Below are 25,790 nucleotides of genomic sequence, written 5' to 3' on the forward strand. Positions count from 1 at the left end.
AGAATGGTACTGTAAAGTTGTCAGTGGTAAGTGAGTTTAAAAGAAAAACATCTGTTAAACAAAATGCTTTGGTATTTGCCAGATGATAATCAGTAACTTTCTTTAGTTATATAGACTATAATCAACCTAAGTAATTTTAGGAGCCTTTGAAATGTTATATTGACCTATTGGAGACCTGGCATTACAATCAGTGTGCTTTAATTTATCTATATGATAAGGCTGATAATCAATGAATCACAGATTTGTGGATGGATAGATTTTTTTGGATGGCTTTCTGTGTGAGTTCTGTAAGATTCTTGAACCACAGAACTGCCTCCAGATGTCATAGAGTTTAGAAAAATCATCCAGTTATATAGAGCATGAAGAATTCATTTGGTTCATCTGCCCACTTCTTGGCAGGTCACTCTTAACGAGAAAAACAATTATTTTTCTTAACTTTTAAAGAACTCCAGAGATAGATCCCCTCAACATTCCCTAATTACCATTTCTGAGGCTTTAATCAGATCTTATACTCAAGAAATATTTTTGTGGTGAAGCAAATATTCTTGTTCTCATGAAAGTTCATATTAGTGTTCTGTGTTTTAAAGAATGAATTCATTATTCTTGGCTGGCTTTGCAGCAAATAATAATTTTGATTATGATTTTGCAAAACTTTGTTTTTGGTGCGAACAGATCAACAGTATCTTTTAGGTAGCCTTGTTGTCCATTTGCTTGGTATTAGTAATCTAAATTACTGGAAAGCAGAAATGCTAGTCTCATTTTAATATTATCTTGGGATCTTGGGACTTACCTTATAATCACATTCTTTTAGTACTTTATTATATTTAAAAAATATATTTTGATTAGATCCTAGGCCTATTAGCCTTGTCTCAAAGTCCACCCTATAGTTAAAGTTATAGTGAAGATTCAGCACTTGTGCTTAACAGCTTTAACTGTAGGGTATTGCTATTTTGTATGTCCAAGTGTGGCTAAAGAAACCCTTGTTGAACCACAGTCCCTTTGATGTTTGAAGTATATCTGAACTTTCTTGATGGTATCAGTACTGGTAGAGTCTATCTTATTCTTATTTTATTATGTTTTAAAAGATCTTTTAATTTAAAAAATCTAAGCAGTAACTAATTGCCTTACTGCATGTAACTGGGTATTTTCTTTTAATATGTAGAAATTCTAAAAAGGTTGTTTTCTGAAAAATTTTTTTAATTCTTAAATTTATTATTATTAGTATTATTATTGTTATTATTATTATTAGTGAGGCAATTGGTGTTAAGTGACTTGCCTAGGATTACACAGGTAGTGTTAAGTGTCTGAGGTCACATTTGAACTCAGGTCCTCCTGACTCCAGGGCCAGTATTGTATCTACTGCGCCACCTAGTTGCCCCATGTTTTCTGAAATTTTTGCTTGGAGGAGGACCAGATTGTTTACCCATATTCTCTGTAGTTCTTTACTATTGCTGTAATGTCAGTGAGTCTTCTCATTTTTTTTTCCTGTAAATATATAGTATTGTTGAATAGCATAATCCCAGGTAGCAGATCTGAGTGGCTACTTACCCTCTCTAGTAATAATGAAAAGCTTTTGGCACAAAGGTGTTCTGGTGTTCATCATCACTGTTCTTTGTGAATTCAACCATGAGCTTTATTGTAATTTCTGCATAACTGTCTTAGGTCTCTAAAGATATTTGTAGTATGTTGTTTTGAAAGACAGTCTCAGGAGATTAGGAACATTAGTTAAACAGTTAAGTTTATTATGTTTTTAACATGTTTGTAAAAATCAGTTGAATAAGGCTATCTCTGTTTTTTTTTCCTTTGGGAGATGGGAATGGGTTGGGCATGTAGTTCTTGAGTGTTTGCTTCAATATCTTGTAAATGTCTCAGATCTCTCAAAATTTGTTAACATCTGCCTTCTTTCTCTCTACTATAGTGGGTTTTTATGCCTTTTCCTGTAACATAATTTACCCATATCTGCCTCCTCCTTTCCTTTTCTCCTAGTACATTCCCTTAGATCAGATTAATCCACTTACTTAGATCCATTTAACCCACTTGATTAGAATTTTTTTTATTATTACGTCAAAGTCAACTTATACCCACTCCCTCTATGTATACCCCTTTAACATGGTATAATAACAATACAGTTCTCAAAGACTTACAAGTGCCATCTTCCCTTGTAGAGATGTAAACAGTTTGCCCTTATTAATAACATGTTTGTTTTTTTCCTGTCCCGTTTACCTTTTTATGTCTCTCTTGAGTCTTGTATTTGAAGATCATATTTTCTGTTGAGCTCTGGTCTTTTTATCAGGAAGGTTTGAAAGTCCCCTATTTCATTGAATGTCCATCTCCTCCCCTGAAAAAATTATGCTCATTTTCACTGGGTAGTTGATCCTTGGTTGTAATCCATGCTTCTTTGCTATACGGAATATCATATTCCACTCCCTATGATCTTTTGGTGGTTTTTGTTTGTTTGTTTTTTTGGTTTTGTGGGGGTTTTTTGTTGTTGTTGTTTTGTGTTTTGGCAGTTGAGGTTAAGTGATTTGCCTAGGGTCACACAGCTAATAAGTGTCAAGTGTTTGGTCTAAGGCCAGACAGAATTGAACTCAGGTCCTCCTGACTTCAGGGCCGGTGCTCTATCCACTGCGCCACCTAGCTGCCCCCTGTATGATCTTTTAGTGTAGAAGCTGCAAGGTCCTGTGTAATCCTGACTGTGATTCCATGATATTTAAATTGTTTCTTTCTGGCTGCCGGCAGCATTTTCTCTTTGACCTGGTAATTTTGGAATTTGCCTACTACATTCCTTGGCATTTTCAATTTGGGAGCTGTTTCAGGAGGTGATTGATGGATTCTTTCTATGGCAATTTTACCATCTGGTTCTAGGACCTCAGTTTTCCTTGATGATTTCCTGGAAGATGCTGTCCAGGCTCTTTTTTTCATCATGATTTTCACGTAGACCAATAATTTTTAAATTGTCTCTCCTGGATCTGTTTTCCAAGTCAGTTGTTTTATCAATGAGGTACTTTGAGTTTTCGTTTATTTTTTCATTCTTTTGTTTCTGTTTGACTGATTCTTGCTCCCTCACAGAGTCATTAGCTTCCACTTCCCAATTCTATTTTTAACAAATTGTTTTCTTCTATTAGATTTTGTACCTCCTTCTCTTTTTTCTTTTTTTCTTTTTCTTTTTCTTTTTCTTTTTTTTTTTTTCTTGGTTAGGCAGTGGGGTTAAGTGACTTGCCCAGGGTCACACAGCTAGTAAGTGTTATGTGTCTGAGGCCGAATTTGAACTCAGGTCTTCCTGAATCCAGGGCTGGTGCTCTATCCACTGCGCCACCTAGCTGCCCCTTTGTACCTCCTTCTCCATTTGGCCAGTTATTCTTTTTAAAGAGTGTTTTCTTCAGTGTACTTTTTTCCCAGTTGGCCAGTTGTATTTTTTAAGGATTTGTTTTCTACGGTTAATTTTTGTCCTTCCTTTTCCAAACCATTGTTTCTGTCTTGTATACCTCTTATTTCTTTTCCCAGTTTTTCTTCTACCTCTCTTATTTGACTTTTAAAATCCTTCTTGAGCTCTTCCAAGAAGGCTTTTTGGGCTTCAGACCAGTTCACATTCCCTTTTGAGGTTCCAGATGTGAGTTTGTTGACAATGTTACCCTCTTCAGAATTTCTGCCTTGATCTTCACTGTTCTCATAATAAGAATCTGTAGTACGTTCTCTTTTGCTCGTGGTGTATGCTTATTTCCTGGCCTTAAGATTGAGCTCCCCTGCTGGGGAGCAGGAGGCACTGAACCAAGTTTCTTGTGTTGGGAGCCCGGGGCCTGGTCACTCCGATACCGGCAGTTGGAGGCTGTAGGGTTCTGGTATCTTACCTGGCGTTGGGCTGGAATCAGCAGCACTGGAACTGTAGGGGTAGAAGTGGGTTGTCTGGCCCCTGGAGGTTGCCTGGTCACCTGGGCCTTTCCTTCCTTTTGCTTTCTTTGGCTCCTTTCAGGTGGATGTTTTGCTGCTGAGGGATGTGTCTCCACCTTTGGGGAACCCTTGGAGCACTTCCCAGAGTTTTGCTGAGACACTGGGAGTCTTGGTTGCCATAGAACACCAAGGCACATGGTGGTTTTTTGAGCCGATTTCCACTGGTTCCCTTGCCCTTACTGAGGCGTTTGGGGGTCTGGGTATTGTTGTTTGCCTGCTCCACCACCTGGGTTTCAGGATCTCCTCCTGGTATGCTGAGGTGGGCTTTCTGCTAGCTTGCTAGAATGCCTCCTGTTCTGTACTGCTCCCCTTCCCACCACGCAAGAGGGACCTTTCCCGTTAATCCTTCAAGCTACCTGGGCTACTGGACTGCTGTACCCCACCTTTCTACTGGTTCAGCTGTTCCAGGGTTTTTCCTGGGGCGATATTTTCTGGGCTTTCAGAGGTTAATAAGGGATGGTGAGAGTGACTTACTTCTTACCCTACCATCTTGGCTTCTGGAAGCAGCAACCAAAATTTGTTAATATCTCAAGATCCTGTGCAGGCTATGGAATTGAGAGACAGTTGGCATAAGAAAATTAAACCTGGATTCATGCCCCAGCACTGCCACTAAATTCTTGACATTGGACAAATAATGATACTTTTTTCAGCTTCAAATTTCTTATGTATAAATTGGTAGTGGAGGAATGTGGTAGAATGGATTATTTCTAAAAGTTCTAACCAGGTCTTACTATTCTGTGAATTTTTTGGTTTTGTTAAATTCACAGATATAATAGTGTTGGTCCATGTAGTCATATCCATAATATATATTTTAGCCTAAAGCCACACTGATGCCTGATATCAACCTTTTCTCAATGTACCAGGTGTTGAGGAATATCTCAGTATTTATTGGCAGTCATCTTCTGCTCTACTTTTAAGATTTAGGTAGGTTGATTGTCCCCATCTTATTTTTAATTACTGACTACCATATCAATTTTCTTTAAAAGTGAAACCAGAATCCGTTTTGTTCTAATGACATTTTATTCATGTATGCTAGATCCCCTCTGTGTCAGTGATAAATATATTTGATATCTTTATCCTTATAGACACAGCCTTTATTGCTATATGTCAGATAACTTGTAGCTTGATTTCTTTTTTCCTTTTTGGCCAGCACATAATAATGCCTTGCAAATTACAGTTAATTAATATTGAATGAATGAATGTTATACGTGTAGGATAAACTAAATCACATTTTCCCATTTGCTTCCTTGATAAACTTATGAAATAATATTCTGGTGGATTTTTATTTGGCAGTAGTTACGGTCATTCAGTTTTAAAGGCCTCTGTTTTTTAGATGCAAAACAATAAGAATGGTTTGGCTGGAGTGCCAATGTGCGGTAAATTTAGAAAGATAAGATAAAGCTAAACTGCGAGGGGCTTTAACAGCCAGAGAGAGGAGCTTGTTTGTCATCTCAGAGGCAAAAGGGAGCCAGTGGAGCTTCTTGAGGAGGAGAGTGATATGGTCAGACCTATGCTTTAGAGATATCCTTTTGGCAGCTGAGTGGATGATGAATTGGAGAAGGGAGAGACTAAATGCAGGGAAACCAATTAGGGGGCTGTTGCAGTAGTAGAGATAAGAGGTGATGAAAGCCTGAATTGAGATGGCAGCCTTGTGAATGGAAACAAAGGGAAAGATAGCATGGAGATAGACTTGACAAGACTTGACTGACTAGATATTAGGGGTGAAAGAAAGGGACTAATCAAGAGTTACAAACCTAGAGGACTAGAAGGATATGGTTCCTTCCACAGAAATAGGGAAGGCAGGAAGATGATTTGGTGGTGGGGAAAGATAGTGAGTTTTGTTTTGGGCATTCTGAGTTTAAATTGGTATTCAGGTAATTAGGTTTAGTAGGCAGCCAGTGAGGCAGGATTGGAGTTCAGGAGCAAGACTAGGGCTGGTCTTATAGTCATCTGCATAGAGATCATGTTTCAAACCCACAGGAGCTTATGAGGTTACCTGGAGAAAGTGCGTAGAGAAAAAAGAGAAGACAGCCCGGCACAGAGCCATGGGATGCACCTACTCATAGGACATAGCTGTTGATCCAGGAAAGAGACAGAGAAAGAGTGGTTGGTTAGATAGGTAAGAGGAGAAACTAAGGTTTAACAGATCACTCCAAGGTGATCAGACCTTGGGAAACCACTTAATGCCAAACTGTTCAAGGCTGATTTTGTAAACTGGAATGTCACCTTAATTATTGGCAGTGGGATGAAAGATACTTTTCTAGTAAACAGAGTACTTGGGTCTACAACACAGAGCACCATTTTCTTGGCATCAAGGAACCTAGAAAACATATTGGAATCATAAAGTTACTTAACAAGCATGGAATGAGAACCAAGGGGTGTTGGACAATTTTATATTGCATTCAGGGCTATAAGAACTCAGAGAATTACATGATCTGTGTCCTTTTAGAGAGAAAGCTTTCTTAATAATTGGGACACCTTCCAGATACAACATGGGCTGTGACAGAACAAACACATTCATATTTCTGTTGTTGCCCCCATTAAACTATGAGTACCTTGAGAATAGGGATCATCTTTTGCCTTTCTTTGTATCCCCAGCACTTAACACAGTGCCTGGCATATAATAAGTGATTAATAATGTTTATTGCCTGATTAGTTGACTTAGGCTCTATTTACGCTACCACCCTTCTTTTTGCATTTGTCATGAACAGATTTTAGGTTACTTTACTTTCAGATTGGTAATATCTGGGAGAAATCCTAATCCTTTAAGTAGTTTGGGAAACAATCTAGCATTATTTCATTCAATTTAGGTTTATGCTTAGTAACTTCAGGTTTTCAGAGGATTATATTTTTTGGCATTGTCCCTAAATTCAACAGGAGAGGAGTGCTAGCTTCAGAGCTACTAATCCCAGAATTTAAGAATTGGAAGATGCCTCAGACACCATTAGTCCAACTTGTACCTGACCAACCAAGAATCCCTCTCTGGGGTGATGTCATGTAACCATCTTCTACTTCCCCTTCAATAGGGAGACTCAGGGGAAGGAGGGTGAAGGGAAGAGTTTTTTATTCACATCAAACCTAAATCTACCCCAATGTGTATTTTTTTGAATTTAGGATAATCACTCTGTATTTTAATTTTCCTGTATAATTTTCTCAATACTGTATACATATTCTTTACCTGTGTTTCCCTTATCTGTCCCTTTAGGACAGGTAAGTGGTATTTGACTGTTGCTTGATATCTGTAGTGCTTCCATCAGAGTTGTTCTTATCAACCTATTCCAGGGGGATTTTGTATGCTATTGTATTGATGTTACATTCCAAGCACTTAGTGTTAAGTAGTCTAGAGCAGTCTAATATTTTCTTGAAGCATGATTAGTAACTGAAATTCATGAACAATAATGGGTGGTAATATATGCATTAAGAAGGGAAGTGATAACTGTAAAATTCCTTGAGAGTAGTGGGGAATTGATTATAGTTGCTTCCCCATGGTGAATTCTAGCAAGCAATGAAGAATTCTGGGGCACAGTGATGGAGAAGAAAAAATACACTTCTATTCCTTATTCTGCAAGCTAGTTGCAAACCTGGCATGAGATGGAGATATGATTTCTGCCAGTAGAATTAAGACCTCCAGACCTACCAGTCGATTGTGACTAAGTCACCTGGAAACTCCTAATAAAGATAGATAAATTCAGGTAGACTTTTGTGATTTAACTAAAGCTTTGGCAAGACTTTGGGACATATTATGTCATGGTTCCAAAATAGCATACAAGTACAAGAATTTGAACAATCCAAAATTCAGTTGACAAAATAAGATGCTGCACTTGTAAAGGTATATTAAATCTTGCTACCTTATAAAATAATGAGCTCCTCATTGTTCACAGATAGAGACTAGGTGGCTAACTGCCAGGTTGAAAGATAGAAGAGATTCTTATATTGGGTGGGAAATTCGACAAGATTTACCTCCACGATAGCGTTCTAGTCTAAGATTCTGATCCCAGGTAACAGGAACATTAATGATTAAGAAAGTTTTCCATTTAGCCCATTATCTTTCAGCATAGTATATTCTCAGTATGGTAAGAGCAGTATTTTTTTGAGTGAATGATTGGAGTCTAGGTTTTTAAAAGAAAATAAAGTTAATTTGGTGAACAATGAAAGATTCTTCAGCCCTTCCCCGCCCCCCCAAAAGCATATAGATAGATGAAGGCAATTAATACATCTGTAAAATAAAATTAGTAGATTAAATAATAATGTAAGATCTTTTCCAACTCTCAAATTCAGTGATTTTAAGAGATACTTCTGTGCATTCATACGAGTACAAAAAATATTTAAACTTAAAGAGAGATCTAAGTCTAGCAAAGCTGTGTATGTATACTCTACATTCCTTTTCTGTAATCAGAAAAATTGCTTAAGCTTTGTACTGCCTTCCTCATCGCATACATAGATGTTGCTTCCATAGGATATGTACTTCATACAACTTAGCAGAATACTAAAAAAATGCTGTCTAGCAGAACTCCTTACTTTTAATGGGAAGATAGACTCTTGGTGACACGTTTTATAAATGTAATCTATGTAGAACACTTGAAACTTTTTTTCTTATAAGGATTTGATAACATTGATAAGTAGATTGTGATCTTTATGTGTTTCATAGATCTGCATTTGATTCCAAACTTCCAAGATGTATTGTCTAATAAAGTTAATATTTTAAGATTCTTAGAACAATGGAACTGTAGTTCTCTGGTTATTCATTAGAGAATTTTAGTTCACAATACAATTTTGGAACCAGTAGTTTTGGTGAAGAGGTAAAATATATGTGATTGTGAACACTAGAAGATATAGCTCCTACAGAAATTATAGCTCCTGGCTGAAAGGTAATCTGGTGCAGAAAAAGGCCCACAAAACTCTGGTTGAACAAATTAAAATGTAATTGGGAAATGTGAGTTTGACACTAGTGATCTAGTGTAATATGCATCTGAGCAGGAATCCCTTTGCTTGGTTTAGGTTTTTAAAGTGATTGCTCTGGAATCCTAATTCTATCAATAAATGGTAAACACTCCTTCTTTTCAAATATGAAATAGACGTGTACACTTAGTAAATGTTTCTTAGGAGCAAGTTGATGTGCTGAAGGTAGTAGGCATTATAAAGATTTATATTTGTACTCACTGTGAGCATATAAACGATTCATGTTAAGATACATAGAATCTGACACATAGCAGATAGCATAGAAAATAGTACATGCCCAGTTTTAGAGAAGTTTGTGTTTTTAATAATCATAATAAAGTTAAGTGAACTTAAAAATATCCTCCCATTCCATTTTAAAACAACTTTTTTATAGTAAGTTAGAAGCATTTAATGTAAATAAGTTTTTTAAATTAATAAAACTAAGACTCTTTGGTTAACTAGTTGGTTAATACAGTAAGTATTTTTGTGCATATGTAATACTCATCTGCATGTTCTTTTATGTAGTCCTAAATTGAAATTGCCCCATCTCAGGCAGGTCCTTTTCATTCGACATGTAGGGTCATTTTATGTGTGTGGCTCATTATGTATACATTTTTATGTGAGAATGTAAGGAATGCAAATTTTTTCTTAATTTGCCTAGGACTAGTATTTTCAGAAGAATTTCTCATTAAGATTAGTATTTAAACTGGTTTATTTTAATTTAAGATGGTAAGTATTATTTTAAATCTTGAAAAATGAATGCTGTCTTCAAAAGTCAGTTATTTTTAATAAATGTTCATTTGCTATGGAATATAGAATAATAGAATGTTATGCCTTAACATGGAAATTAATGCAAGCCCACAAATTTATATTGTTAATTTAACCTGATTTTTAAAAATTATCCATTACAAATGCGTTGTGCAGATTAAGGATACATTTTTGTAGTGTCTATTCTTAGATTTAGAGTGCCTCTGTCTGATCATTTGGTATCTATTATGTTGATATCTATACTAACAAACATAGATTCTTTTGTAGTTAACAGATAAACTGCTACTTCAATGTTAATGGTGGTTTTACATGTTGTGGAAATGAATTTCCATATCATATTATTTATTTTGATCAAATTGAAAATCTTAACTGTATTTTAAAACTTTTTGCCACAGCGTTTTACCAACGAGGATCATTTGGCTGTCCATAAACATAAACATGAGATGACACTGAAATTTGGTCCAGCTCGTAATGACAGTGTCATTGTGGCTGGTTAGTATATGCTTTTATTAATAGCTTATATACATCGTTCTCCTGGAATGTGCACAATTTTTGTGTATTTTCTGTACATAATTGTGTGATACCTTTTACACTGGTGAAAAATGCCAATGATTTCATTTGCAATAAATGTTTGCAACATGTATTTTACCCATTACATATCCATTTCCACTTCTGACCATTCATTCACTTTTTTTTTAATGTGCTTTTAAATGTAGGTTTCTTTGTCAGCATTGTGGGAATTAGTGGGAACTTTGTTGAGCGTGCATAGATTGCTAATGATTGATCTCTGTGGTATTAAGTGAATGTTATTTTTGACTTTCTTGAACCTTATTTGCTAAGTATTCTAGAAATTACTTAAAGGCCCAAATAGCTGTCTGCTATTAGGAAGAGCAATTAGCAAATTCATGAGTTTAGATTCTGTTTACACTTTTCTTAAGGCTAATTTTATCCATAAAATAAGATGTTCTACTTACATTTCAAACTATTAGTGACTCTGAATAAAAGAAAAAATCTACAGTTTGACTAGGAATGTAACTAAATTTCATTTTTAATTCTCCCAACAGTGTCTGAAATTTAATCAACACTTTTCTTTACCGAAACATAGAAACAAAATTAGTGAATTTGCTAATTGTTTTTTCCCTGCTCTTGACACTAGGTGATAGAATATTTTTCCTGTATGTATACACAGATACATATTTGTATCTTTGCTGAAGTTCCATATTTAATGGATAACTGTTGTGGAAAAAAATAAACATGGAAGTTTTTATTTGAGAATTTTACATAAAATTGTAAATATTCTTTACATTGCCTTGTACATATGATTAACAAAACTACATTCAAATTTTAAAAAATTGTTGTGAATTGCTCATTTGTCTATGAAAATTTGTATTCAGTTTCCCAGAGCCTTAAATGCTTCACTTGCCTTGAATTGAGTTAAAAAAATCACACATAATCTAAATAGGACTTTTTTTTAGTGAACCTCTAAAGGATAATATTTACAAAAATGACACTGTACCTTAAAAAGGAGAATGCTTGGAAATGCATACATTTTCCAGGAGCGTTTTGAAATCGTGCCATTTAAAAATTACTGAATGTGCAATAAATTTGGAAGAAAAGATAGAATGGTGTGTATAGTATTATGTATCATTTTAATGTTTAAAATATTTGTAATGAAAAATTAGATGATAGAACATCTCAGAATCTTTAAAAAATTATTCATGGTGGATAAATTAATAAACTTTCAAGAATGCTTTCATTTTTATCTTTTTTTCTTTTAAGATTTCAGTTTCAAATTATGTCTTTAAATACATACAGGGAAAAATGAATACACTTTTTAAAAGATCTAAACAGAAAGGCGAAGGGGACAGCAGGGAACATGTATTTCTAGATTGTGTTAGGTATTGTACTCTTAACATTAGAGTTTGCCTAGAACAAATTTGATTTCACAATCCTAGAATGGCACAAACTCTGTGATTCTTTATGCAGAATCACACAATCACTAAGTTGGAAGGGACTTCAGAAGTCATCTCTGATCTGAATTACAAGAATCCTTTCTACAACATACCTAAGTGGTCATCCAGCCTTTGCTTGAAGACCTCTAGTCATAGACAACCCATTACCTAGAACTTCTATAGATTAATTTTTTAGATGTAACTTTATGCCTAAATTTAGGCTTGAGGCTTTATATAAGGACAAATTTCTTAACAATTAGTGGCCCAGAATTGAATAGGATACTCCAAGAAGTATTTCCCTTACTGGCAATCTTCAAGTAAAAAGTGGATGACTTCTTGGCAGGCATTTTGTTGGGAATTCCCCCCCTCTGCCAGATATGTGTTACATTAGATGGTCACTAAAATCCCTTCCAATATAGAAATTATTTAATTCTATGAATATTTTATGATGGAGACTCCAAATTGTTGAGGCATCTCAGTGGCACAGTGGAAAGAGCTCTGGACTAAGTAAGGAAGACTTGGGTTCACATCCCAGTCTTAAGACACTTAATAGCTCTGTGACTCTGGGCAAGTCACTTAACCTTCATTTGCTTAAATTTTCTCACTTGTAATCACAGAACCTACTCCCAGGGTTGTAGTGAGGATCAAATAAGTTAACTTTAAGTTAAAACATTCTGTAAACCTTAAAACACTGTAGAAGTGCTATTTTGTTTTTAATAATAGCCTTGCCTTAATGGTCTTCTTTAATAGCTGTTTCTCAAACGAGCTAATGTATGCCTTCTGAACAGTTGCGTTGTCATTGAGTGCTAAATAGACCCATTTTGACCAATAATCTTAAATTGTAGATGAACACTAATTTAATTTGCCCTCGAGCAAGTAGTGAAAACTGAATTAAAGGAGAAGAAACATTCTTAAAACCATAATTCTACCTTCTCAGAGTACTACCTTGTATTTTCATGAGTTTAGATTTTGAATTTGTGTTTAAATTTATAATTCATGGTATTTGACATTTTTTGAAACATCAAATAAAAACATCCATATGTACATATATAAATTAATCATTTTGTTTATGTAATATATATATATATATATATAATTTTTAATATTCATCAATACTCAACACATAAATGGTTGTACTTGTGTTGATATTTGAGTTCTCAGTCTTAATGGTTTGTTTTGTTTTATGTCTTCTTTCATTTGTGGCCACTTATTTAGTATGTTCATTGAGAAAAATTGATTAAGCTAAGCCTTTTTTAATGAAAACTTGTTACTTTTTTCCCCCTTTAATACTCATCAAGAGTCCCTGGTGAGAACAGTTGAATAAACAAATCATTAGATTAAAAACAGAAGTCAGCACAGACATAGTGTGCTATTAATTGATCATTGATGAATACGAGATGAAATATATACAGTTACACTGGAAATTAACTATATAACTTTCTTTCTTAGGAATATGTTACAAGATTGCTTTATAGATAAATAAGATAGTAAGTGCAATATAGTAAGATAATGGTATAATGAAATCCTTTTAAAACTATAAACAAGGCTCCAAGGATGCATAGGCTCCAAGAAAGACCTGCATTATACCAAATTACATACAGAATGAGTCACAATATAATAAAGATATATTGTATTTTTACTAATATGTATGCATGCATATGTGTATATATATATATATATGCCTATATATACAGAAAAATACTTGTGTTTTTTATACGTGTATATATATGCGCATACATACACACATATATTAAAAATACACAAATGTTTTCTGTAACTGTGCAGACCAAAACTAAATACTAGTAAATTAATTTCTGTGGCAAAGATAAAACAATTAGGAAATTCACACCTGTTTGAATTTTCATTGATTGTGCTTGAAATTTAGATTACATTTTTCACATCAGGGAGATAGCGTCAAAAAATACTTTGATTAGCTGAACCTGGCTTCCTGGTTTGAACTGCAAGATAACATTAAAATTTGTACACAATTTCATGTAATAATAGGCTGATTAAAGCAGAGGTCTTAGTTATACAGATTAATAAACAATACAGATTTTAATAAACTTTGGAAATAAAAGGCAAAACTGTTACAATGCATAAATCTGCTATTTGTTCCTCCTTCAATATACCTAGTAGCTGGCATTTGTACTTTAGCTATGGTATGTGTATACACTATGTACATATTACTGTATTTAGTATGTACACACAAATCCAAATATTGATATAGTATCTTTACTAAGTTAGGAAACACTCATGATTATTACTGTTACTTGTTAATATACTTGGTATGGAAGATATATTTTTGACAGCACACTTTGCTTTATACAAACATAGGTAGCATTAAAATTAAGAGCTAGCTTCAGAACATGGTAAGTAGATATTTTAAGATCTTAAAAGTGTTTTATGGTGTTATTACATTGATATTTTAGCCTGCCTATTAAACTTTATCCCCCTCAAAAAAAAAAAAGACAAAACAAAAAGCTGATTTTGATATAAATTATCTGGTGGGAAGGAAAGTTTATAAATATGACTTTTCTTTAATTTTTTTCTTAAAGCTTATTCATTTTCAGCTGTACTCACATGTTGGATAGTAGTAATGATTTTAATTAAAAATAATTGATCCCTGAGCACATTGGTATAGCCAGCTATCTCACTGATTAAGGAGCAGAAAAGACTTCTCTTGAACTTTTTTCTGTAAAGCTGGAGGAATCTTCTTGTCTGCTGTAGAAACTTAACTAAATCTTGTTTGCTTTAAAGGAAGAGTTCTTTCCAAAGAAAAGATAAGCAGCTGACTGAATCAGTTATTTGCTGTTTTTTGTGTTAATAGCCAAATTTTAGAGCATCTTTTCTAATACTTAAAATAATATGTGATTATTTCTTTACATTTAATTTCAGATCAGACACCAACACCAACACGATTCTTGAAGAACTGTGAAGAAGTGGGTTTGTTCAATGAGCTAGCGAGTCCATTTGAAAATGAATTCAAAAAAGCCTCAGAAGATGACATTAAAAAAGTATGTTGGCAGCACTTTGAATTTAAAGACTTTGTAGGGATACTGCTAGCTATTATTGTAGTATCTTGATTCATGTGTTTACCTGTTTATTTTATTTCTGTTTTGCATTTAATGACTTTATTTTAATGAACACTTGCATTTAGATGCCTCTAGATTTATCCCCTCTTGCAACACCCATCATAAGAAGCAAAATTGAAGAGCCTTCTGCTGTGGAGACCTCTCACCAGGATAGTCCTTTACCTCACCCGGAATCCACTACCAGTGATGAAAAGGTTAGATATTTACATTTATTTGGAAAAATTCAAATTTAACAGAATAAATTAGTCACCATTCTAAAGCTGCATACTCTGAATAAATTGTACATTTAGTAAATGAGTATAAACTTACTATACCATCTTTCTTGTTAATAGTACTGTGTATGACAATAAGCAGTATAATTAAAAAAGAAAACTCAAGGATTTCAGGAAAATTATATGTATATTGAATAATAATATCCTCTTTGTTGTAGACAAAAGAAAAACAGAGGGAAACAAATTAGGTATAAGTTATGGTATTAATACAAAACAAAGAAATCAAACTTCTGATGACCCAATTTCTTTGGTAGATTTTTCTGACTTGCATGTTACAGATATAAGCCTGAATATTAATGAAGAAATCACCGTATCATTTATGTAAATCTTTATATGCAGTCTATCTACATTCGGGACAGTATCATTTCTGTTTTTGTTACCTTTCATCCTTATTTAAATGCTTTCTTACAGGCTTACAGCCTTAAGTTCATGCCTTTCTCTTCTGTGCCTTCTAAACATACAGTGCTACTTTTATATACTTTGTCTTAGATTGTGACTTGTCTGTTGTTCTGGAGCCAATATCATGTTTCCTCACATTTTTTAGCACCTCTGAATTCTCCTTATAATTCTGTGGATCATAGAAAGTTGCAGCTTCTTCAGAAGGTCCATATTCATACTTTATAGTAAGAACCTTATACTTGATATGTAATTCCAGTGATTGAGAATTCCTTTCACATACAATTCGATAAATATTAAGTTTCTACCATGTTCAATGTACTAGAACAATGAAGATGAAAAACCATATAATCCTTGCATTTAAAGAGTTTATAATCTACTGGAGTTTATAATAATTGGAAATTTTTCTCCTCTGTCATTCGTTCACTTAGTAGCCTCTACATGGTTTTGTTTCTTCTCTGCCCCTCCAAAATCTGCTTCCACCTTTCTTCCTTAACAGATTATTTTTTTCCAATCTGATTTAGTAACCTTTACTCTCTCTGATAAGCTGGAGTATAGAGGGTAGTTTTCCCCAAGTCCTTTCGTCTTCACATGGAGAGAGATCAGGTTGTATTTCTAACACGTGTAGTAGTGAACCCATTATCCCTCAATCTCACAGCATGACCATAATATAATGCAGCCCACTTGTTGCTGCCACACATCTCTCTCTTGATCTTTGAGCCACCTAAAGCCTTCATAGATCTAGTGCTCCAAGATTCACAACTGTGCAACAGTACCAGGAGAACATTTGTATTTAAAAAGATGGGCTTTTATGCTGGGGAGCAGCATGGAATCCTCAAAAGGACTATACAGTTTTACAAATTTAGTCCAGTTCTCTCTTTTTCTTTTTTCAGTTTTTGTCCTAGTTCATTGTTCATCTATGGTGCCTGTCCTAGATATATGACATACTGTCATAATAAATCATTGAACTGACCTTCCAATCACATCTCATAATCTAGATCAGTTCTCTCTAAACTTTTTTGATTGTGCAACCCTCTCTGTTAAAATTTGAGCCTGAACTACCAAAATGTATTTATTTGTAAAATTTATGCACATGCTACTGTACTAATATATTACATACATCAGTGTTATCAAAGTAACATAGAAACAGGTGCCACTAAGCTATATATAAGGAGCCCTGTGGGTTGTATATTGACTTAGAAAACTACATATTAACATTATGTATGTTCTATTTTACTTTTATTTATTTTGTTAAATATTTCCCAAATACATTTTTAATCTAATTTGGGCTGCACTTGACAGTGTTGTGGACTGCAGTGCAGCCTGCACTCTGTATATTTGATACCTCTGATGTACATTAGAAACCATACATGAAAATAAAATTTTTTAAAGGATGAGATAAAGATAAAATAACATTGCTAAATAATTTTTAAAATTTCATTTGTTAATCATACAAAAAACACTCTTTTGCTGTCATTGCACTGGGAAACTCTTCCCAGAGAGTTTTGTGCTTCCAGGGATCGTATTCTGGCTAGAAGAAGGATATATGAGTTTTCGAGGGTCACTTGGCACCTGAAAGAGTTGGGGCAGGGAAGGATATGGAACCAGAGATTCTATGACATGACATGACATGACATGACATGACATAGATGAGAGCAAGAAGGCACATTAGTGGCCGGCTTCCTCATTGAGTCTGAGAGACTGAGACTCAGAAGTAGAATTTCAGCCAGGGCCCTCTAATTTTTAAATCTGTTACCTTTTCCATTGTACCATGTTGTGCTGTAGTCATAGCCATAGTGTTTTGGATCTTTAACCAGCATGATGGAGTTGGACAGGACCATTTTATAGTTTGTGTTGCTTTGGCCAACCCTGTACTCTTTACGTTGCTAGCAGGCACTAACAAGAGACTGCTGATTACAGCTTCTCTAGTAATTCTTTGTCTCCTTTTCCTCCTACCCAAGGTTATGGTTGAAGCTACTGTAATGTCCTTTAGGGCTGTACACAATAATAGGAATTTCTTACAGTCCGATATACCTAATAATTGTCAAAATTAAAGTAATATGTACACTTAGCCAATAAAATTGGACATGTGCTGGATAATAACCTTAGTTTGCCTAATAGGAATGGTAACTAAATGAATTGGCAAGGGAACAATGACCTTGCATTGGTTGCAGTTATAGATCACTAAAAGACTTTGGATAAATTTAAAAATTGTTTTCCTTTATCCTGCTATTTAATAGGAAGTATCGTTGCCACAGACTGCACAGCCCACATCAACTATAGTTCGTCCAGCATCACTACAGGTTCCTAATGTACTGCTCACAAGTTCAGACTCAAGTGTCATAATTCAACAGGCAGTACCCTCTCCAACATCAAGTACTGTCATCACCCAGGCTCCTTCCTCCAATAGGCCAATAGTGTAAGTAATGGCATTTGATAATTAAGTGACATATATTATTAGCTTTTTTCTTTATGGAATTTATAATTTATTTCATTCATGTGAGTGTCAGGGTAAGGTGTCAAGACAAATTTAAAATTATAAAAAAATGATTTCCTTTTTAATTGATAAAAAATACATGCCATAACTCCCAGTACATTATAATTTTGCATTTCTGTCTTCTTTTCTCCTACCCTTAGAACAAAAATTAATTTGCAGGACAAATTAAAAGCCTATGTTATAAAGGACTTAAACACCATGAAATGTTGTGAAGGGCTTTGAATACCAAAGAGATGATTTTATATGTGATCTTGGAGGTGAGAAGAAGCCACTAGATTTTATTGAATAGGGAGTTGATTTGGCCAGACTTGTACTTAAGGAAGATCATTTTGACAGCTAAATAGAGGATGAGCTGGATTAAGGAGAGCATTAAGACAGTGAGAGAGACTTAACGAAGAAGGCTATTGCAATAGTTTAGGAGGAATGTCATCAGGGTGTGTGCCAGGATGTGGCATTATGGGAGTAGGAGATATATAAGATGTTAGGGAGGTAGAAACAATAGGCCTTGGTAACTAATTGGATATGGATTATGAAAGAGTGGGATATTGAGGATAACATCCATATTAGGAGCCTAGTTAGAAGGCAGAATGGTGGTACCCTCACTAGTATTAGAGAAGTTAGGAAGAGGAGAGAGGTTCAGTTTCATTTTGGATACAGTGAGTTGAAGATGTCTACAGGATTTTCAGTTCAAAATATGAAGTAGGCAATTGGAGATGTGCAACTGGAGGTCAAGAGAAAGATTATGGCCATATAAGTAGATCTGGGAATTATCAGCATAGATGATGATGATGATAATTAAATCCATGGGAGTGATGAGATCACCAACTGAAATAGAATGGAGGGAGAAGGAGGCCAAGTACAAAACCTTATAGGGGAGACACCAATGTTTAGAGGGTATGACCTGAATGAAAATCTAGCAGAGAAGACTGAAAAGGAGCAATCAGATAAGTAGGAGAATGAGGAGGGAGAAGTGTCATGAAAACCTAAAGAGAAAAATTATGAAGGAGAAAAGGTGATCAACTATATCAGAGATTGCAGAGAGATCAAGAAAAATGAGGATTGAGAAAAGGCCATTTAGATGTGGCAGTGAAGAGATCATTGATAACTTTGGAGAGAGAATAGTTTCAGTTGAATGATGAAGTCGGAAGCCAGGCTGAAGTTGAGAAAAGAAAGGAAATGGAGGCATCAATCACAGTAGCCTTGATTTTAGCGCAAAACAGAAGAGAGATATGGGAAAATAGCCAGCAGGGATGAATGGATCAAATGAGGGATTTTTTGAGAGTGGGGGAGACATAGACATATTTGTAGGCAGGAGCAAAGCAGCCAGTAGACAGAGAATGCTTGAAGAAAAGTGAGAGAATGGAGCTGATGAAAGAGGGAATCTTCAGGAGAACACTGGATGGAATAGAACCACTTGTGCATGGAGAGAAAAGCTGCCTCTTCATTTGAGACCAAGAGGAAGAAGAAGGTAGAGGTCAAAGACTTCTGAGATGACAAAGAGCAGATAAGAGGGAGATCTTGGCAAATGGTTGCAATTTTTTTTTCAAGTGAAATTGCAGCAGTTTCAAAGTCTATTTTTTAAGGTTGGCTTAATAATAATTTAGTTATGAATCTCTATTTTTTTTTTAACAAGATTACCTTTTTTTCTCTGCTTTCTTTTTATTTTTTCTTAAATTTTCCCCATTTTGTTTCTCAGTCCTGTACCAGGTCCTTTTCCTCTACTGTTACATCTTCCCAATGGACAGACTATGCCCGTTGCCATTCCTGCCTCAATTACAAATTCTAATGTACACGTTCCTGCTGCAGTTCCAGTAAGTTTGAAATTAAAATATGATTTTTTTTTCTATCCAGCAAAGGTAATATTAGCAAAAATAAGTAGAAAATATGTTTCAAGGCTGATATTTTTGTTAGTAAGTTGTATTATAATTTTTTAAGTAATTGCATAGTATTGCAGGGAAATTTTGAGGTAAAATATTTTTTCAGTCAGGTGGAGTAGTGGATAAAATGCTGGACTTGAAGTCAGGAAGATCTTTAGTTCAAATCCAGTTTTAGATACTTATAAGCCGTGTCAGTCAGTCAAGAAACATTAAGCACTTATGTGCCAGACACTGTTGTAAGCAGTAGAGGCACAAAAAAAGGTAAAGGATATATCCCTGCCCTCCTGGAGCTTGCAGTCTAATGGGAGAGACAACATGCAAACAACTATGTACAAGCAGATTATAAACAGGATAAATAGGAAATTATCAATAGGGGAAAGGCACTAGATTTAAGAGAGATCGGGAAAGATTTCCTGTAGCAGTGAGATTTTAGCTGAGATTTGAAGGAAGCCAGGAGATGAGGAGAGAGAGCATTCCAGGGTTGGGAGACAGTGAAAATGCCTGAGTTGGGAGGTGGAGTATCTTGTTTTAGGAATAGTGAGGAAACTAGGACCACTGCATCAATGGATGTATAAGGGGTGGGGTGGGATTTACAGTATAAGACGTCTGGAAAGTTGGTAGGGGGTGGGGGAACTTCTTTATGAAGAACTTTGAACATCATACAGTGGAGGACCCTGGGCAAGTAATTTAATTTGACTCATGCCACGATTTCCTTATCTGTACAATGAAAGTAATACTAGTACCTACCTCTCTGTTTTTGTGAGGATAAAATACGACAGTGTAAATCATTTTGCAGTCCTTAAACTGATATGTAAGTGCTAGCTGTTATTATTACTATTAACATTATTAAATTTGAGTAGTTAGGATTTCTCCATTCAAAAGTATATGGTGTCTTGACAGCTTCTTAGAAATATAATGTAACATAGAACATTTCTTTTAGCTATTCCTTCAGTGTTAGGCAGCATAGTGGAGAGTGGAGGGCAAGCCTTGGAGTGAGAAGGACCTGGTTCAAGGCCTGCTCATTCTAAGACTACAGCCAACTTTCATGCTTCAGGCCTTTCACTAGATGAGTTACCAGGCTGCCTTGGGGGAGGGAATTTCCATATAGGAAGTTTCTGTACTGCTAAATCTCAGATCCTTACCATGATCACCACTCCCACAAATAATACAAAGAAGAATTGAAGTTATTCTATATCCAACACTACTTTAATGAATTTTTTCTATACTTTCTCTCACTGTATATATGTACATATGTATGTATACATATATTTCAGCTGTTATGTTTCTATATGTGTATGTAATATTCATATGCTTTTTTAAAGCCAGATTTTTAGCTTTAAAAGTGTGTGTAAAAGATCACTGTTAATGAGTAATACCAGGCAGCCTGCAAGTGAATTTAGAAATTATTAAAAGCATCATACTTCTGTACGTTTTAGTGATAAAGTTGGGAATATAACATCCTTGTGACCACTTCAGTAACCAGCAAAAATTATAATCTTAAAATGCTGAAAATTCAAATTATGATAGAAGCAACCTGAATGTAGTGCACTTTGACTTTATTTCAGTTTACATCAGCTTCAGTAGATTTAATCAAAAAGAAGACTCTACTCCAGATTACTCACCAAAAAAAGTGTCTATGCAACCCAGTGTTTATAGCCAGGATGATGCTTTGTAGCAATTATTTTAATAAGGACTTAAAATACCATTCAGTCAGATACAGATGTCCTTCATTTAATGAACTGCTAGCAGTAGTAATAGGGACACAGCAGCTAATGTACCTCTTTCAGGCCAATGTTAGATTTAACCTTGCAGGGAGTGTCTCCTGGGTTGAGGTGTGGATGAATGGAACTATTCCATTAACCTTTTCTGAGCCAATATTAACTCTGTCCTGGTGGTTTCTGTTTTTTTAAAATGTCTGGTAAAGGCTAATTCCATTTATATACTTAAGGTATTTTTGAGTGATATACTGTTTATCTCTAGTATCAGAGTCAGAGTACAGCTATGGAAAATTTGTGAGAATTTTTTTTTTCAAGAATACATAGTGAAATTGTGGGACTCAGTAATTGAGACAGAATGACAGGGTGATAAAAAAAAGTATGGTTGTTGAATTAAAAAGGAAGAATTTTGTATGAGTATGTATTTATATGTCCAGTTGTGTGTGTTTATGTGTGAGTATATACATAGATATGTATATGTTATATTCTCAGTTGCTAATAGGCCTAGGGTGGGAGAGATTCTGAGTTTTTGGATACCATTTTTGTTATATTACCTATAGTATAAACAGAATGAGGCTTCTGCTTATATATTCTGTAGAAAAAATAAATTTTAACATGTTTGCACAGCTTGTTAGACCTGTCACCATGGTGCCTAGTATCCCAGGAATCCCAGGTCCTTCTTCCCCACAACCAGTGCAGTCAGAGGCTAAAATGGTAAGTGAAGTTTTTTTAAAATTCTTTTAAGTTTTCTTTGAGTCTATTGTGGATCTGTTTTTTATGTAATGGTGCCTGATTTAACTGTGCCACTTAGTCCCTGTAAATGCTTTAGTCTGAAAGATTTTATTTTGTAGAGCATTAGAGAAGAAACTAATTCTTCAAGAAGACAAACTGCCCATAAAGTGTGGGCTGATCAGAAGGCACAGGCTCTGCTCTGCGCCACACACAACTTTAAGGCTACCTTTTACTATGTGTTGATTCAAAAGTTCCAAACTCCCTTGCTCCTCCTGGTGGAAGCTGTTTACATTGCAGTAGGAATTTAACTCATTTTCTCCTAAGGAGGTAAAAATGTAATGTTACTAAAGTTACAGTAATCTCTGTCTCCTGCTGGAGAAAAATTTGCAAATATTCCATAAGTTGGTTAGGCAAATGATCAAACTTATCTTAAGAAAAGCAAGAATTTTGCATTTGTCACAGACAGTAAGAAACCTAGTCAGAAAAAGCAATATTAACAGTGAGAAGAGTGCTCAGCTGGGAATTAGAAGGCCTGTGTTCTAGTTCTAGCTCTGCCATAATCTTGATGTGTGACCGTAAGCATGTCATCTGTTTTGTCATCTGTAAAATGAAGAGGTTAAACTAGTTGATCATGAGATAATAATTGTAAATTGTTTAGCATAGTGCCTGGCACATAGTAAGTGCTATATAAATGTTAGTTATTATATCTTGTATATAGGTACATATACTGTATGCACATACATTCATATATGTTTCTACTTGTATGAGGCATTTGTTACTGTGGCACAAAAAATGCAATATATTCCAGACCAATAAATCGCTTATCACGGCCAAGCAATAAATGACATACATCACCTGCACAATAAATGGCTCATCACACTGATTTAATAAATGGTTTACCATTCTAGTGGAATAAAGAATTTATTCTGTTGGTGCAGTGAATGAAATATATTGTTTACATAATGTAAGTGTATAAGCATTTTATAAATATGAAATGTGAATTTTTATAAAAAGTAAAAGCATGTAAGTATTTATTTTAAAAAATAAATCGATCTCTTTAAGTCCCCTTGCATTCTAAGAAAGCTATGAATGATTTGATGAATTTTTTTTTTTACTTTTTGGTGAGGTAATTGGGGTTAAGTGACTTGCCCAGGGTCACACAGCTACTAAGTGTCAGGTGTCTGAGGCTGGATTTGCACTCAGGTCATCCTGACTCCAAGGCTGGGGCTCCTAGCGGCCTCTGAAATATGTTTTTTTTTAAATCACCATGCAACTTAGGCAGTTCTGGGCCATCTCTTTGCCATCAATAAAAACTCTATAGGGAAAGCTTTTCCCAAATTTATTTAGTAATGGAATACTTTAATAGTGTCTTTATCCAGCTTATATGGGAAAGATCAGGTGGATTTGAGCAAAAGGAGGAATCATGAAGGTTATTTGGAACCTTTGTAATTATAAAGAAGACAGGAGATTGAATATGGGAAGGAGAAATTTGAGTGGACTTGAGGAAAAGTTGGAGAGCTCAAACTGATGGAGGAAGACTAGAGCTGGAGGAAAAGCAAGACCAGTTGGATGTGAAGGTAGTTATTAAGACCAGAGAATTTAGTAAAATAAAGGAAAGGAAGTTAGGCATGGCAAGTTGCTAAAAGGTAAAGAGCACTAAATCAAGGTGAACAGTGAAAAGAGCACTCAGCTAGAAATTGGAAATCCTTAAACTAATTCTAAACTTACAGATATACATACACAGGCAATTTGCCCCAGCCTTCTTCTCTAAGTGAGCTGCTAGCAAGAACAACAAAGGAGTAAGAATCCCACTTCCAAAAGATAAGGAGATCAGGAATAATTCTACATTTCCCTGCGTAAATTATGCGGTAGTTTGGCAGTGAACCATGGCTGCCACCTATTCTCAAAATGTAAGTTGATGTCACTTCTAAAAGAGGAAATAAAGGAGCATGAGAAATGTCCTCCACTCTCCAAGTTAACTAGGATAATGAAATGTTGCTTACAAAAATGGAAGAAACACTAAAGTATGAAGACAAACCAAAAAAAAAAGGCATCTAAAGAGGTAGAGGGGGATCCTTACCTGTGTCATTAGATTTAAGTGTACAAGAATGTCATACAAAGTAGAAAAGGGAGGAAAAGGCATTTCTGCCAAATAAAAAATATAAAGCTCTTGCCCAAAGAGACAAGAGTTGGATCATCTGAGAAAAAAAGAGGAAGAAGTAGCTGTTTAACCTCCAATAAATGATAACTGTCAGTTGAAAGACCACCCAGTTAGTTTAAATGTATTAGCCTAGCCCTCTTTGGATTTAGCCAAGTTGAAAGGATAGGAGGAAGAGAAATTTGTTTATATATATGTTCAGCAAGCTAAGTACCATGTCAAAAAGTATTTACTATGTGCATGTACTATCCTAGATCCTAGGGATACATGTACAAAAACTATAGGTTTTCAGTGAGCTTATATTCTAAAGAGGGAGACAGGCACATGTAAATAGAAATAGAAAGAAAATAAATACAAATGCATAAGGTAGTTGCGGGGGCAGGGCACTAGCAGTTGAGGAAATCAAAAAAACTTCATGTAAAGATTGTTACCTGACCTTCATCTTAAAAGAAGAAAGAGACCGAGACTCTTTGAGGCAGAGGTAAGAAGGCAGTGAATTCCCCGTGTCATGAGGGATAGCTAGTGCAAAGGCAAATGTTTGAGGAACAGAAAGTCCAGTTTCATTGGGTCATAGAGTATAGGAGGGAAACTAATGTCCAAAGAAGCTAGAAAGGTAGAGTGGGGCCAGGTTGTAAAGGCCTCTGAGAGCCAAATCAAGGGTTTATATTTAATCATAGAGACAATGGGTAGCTTGGAGTTGGTTGAATAAGGGCATGCCGTTGACAGCTTTGCACCTGAGAAAAATTACTTTGTTACTTAGCAAAGTATAAGTATTGAGAGGCACCTAAAGGCAGAGACTTATTAGGAGGCTTCTGCAGTGATCTAGGCAAGGGGTGATTAGGGCCTAAAGTAGGGTGGTAGCTATGTGAGTGGAGAAAAGTCTAAAGAACAAAATTTGATAAGTGATTGGGTATATAGGATGAGAAAGAGTTAGGGATAATGCTTAGTTTATGAACCTGAGATACTGGGAAGAAGGTAGAACCTTTGAATGAAATAGAGAAGTTTGGAAGAGGAGAAACTTTAGAAGAAAAGATGAGTTCAGTTTTAGATATACTGTTAAAGATGTCTCCAGGATATCCACTTTGATATGTACTTTGAAATATCCTATAGGCAGTTGGTGATATTGTACTGAATCTTATCTGGGATTCATCTGCATTGAAATGATAATTACACCTTTGGGAATTGAGGAAGAAAGAGGAAAGGGCCCAGGACAGAAACTTTGGAAATGCCAACTGTTAGGTTATCATCATGTGGATAATGTGGATTTGAATCCATGATAGGGATGATGAGCAAGAAAAAGAGACTGAGAAATCATCAGATAGAAGGGGAACCAAAAGAAAAGAGGGTCACCAAAACACAGAAAGAAGAGCATATCTGGGAGAAGAAAGTAGTCAGTAGTGTCAACTACAGCAGATAGGTCAAAAGGAATTAGGACTGAGAAACAA

The 25,790-nt window shown here is 35.2% G+C and overlaps 1 protein-coding gene across 1 annotated transcript in view; it reads left to right on the forward strand.

Moving 5' to 3' along the window:
* Positions 1 to 25,790, forward strand: part of ATF2 (activating transcription factor 2) — a 115,071-nt gene that overhangs the window by 48,112 nt on the left and 41,169 nt on the right. Inside the window, exons 4-9 of the mRNA XM_020991012.2 lie at positions 10,050 to 10,146; positions 14,502 to 14,620; positions 14,764 to 14,892; positions 17,607 to 17,785; positions 19,560 to 19,674; positions 22,083 to 22,169. Coding sequence (XP_020846671.1) covers positions 10,050 to 10,146; positions 14,502 to 14,620; positions 14,764 to 14,892; positions 17,607 to 17,785; positions 19,560 to 19,674; positions 22,083 to 22,169 — 726 coding nt within the window. The remainder of the gene's footprint in view (positions 1 to 10,049; positions 10,147 to 14,501; positions 14,621 to 14,763; positions 14,893 to 17,606; positions 17,786 to 19,559; positions 19,675 to 22,082; positions 22,170 to 25,790) is intronic.

The sequence above is a fragment of the Phascolarctos cinereus genome, unplaced genomic scaffold (assembly GCF_003287225.1).
Source record: "Phascolarctos cinereus isolate Bilbo 61053 unplaced genomic scaffold, phaCin_HiC Scaffold_726;HRSCAF=1367, whole genome shotgun sequence".
Lineage (NCBI taxonomy): Eukaryota > Metazoa > Chordata > Mammalia > Diprotodontia > Phascolarctidae > Phascolarctos > Phascolarctos cinereus.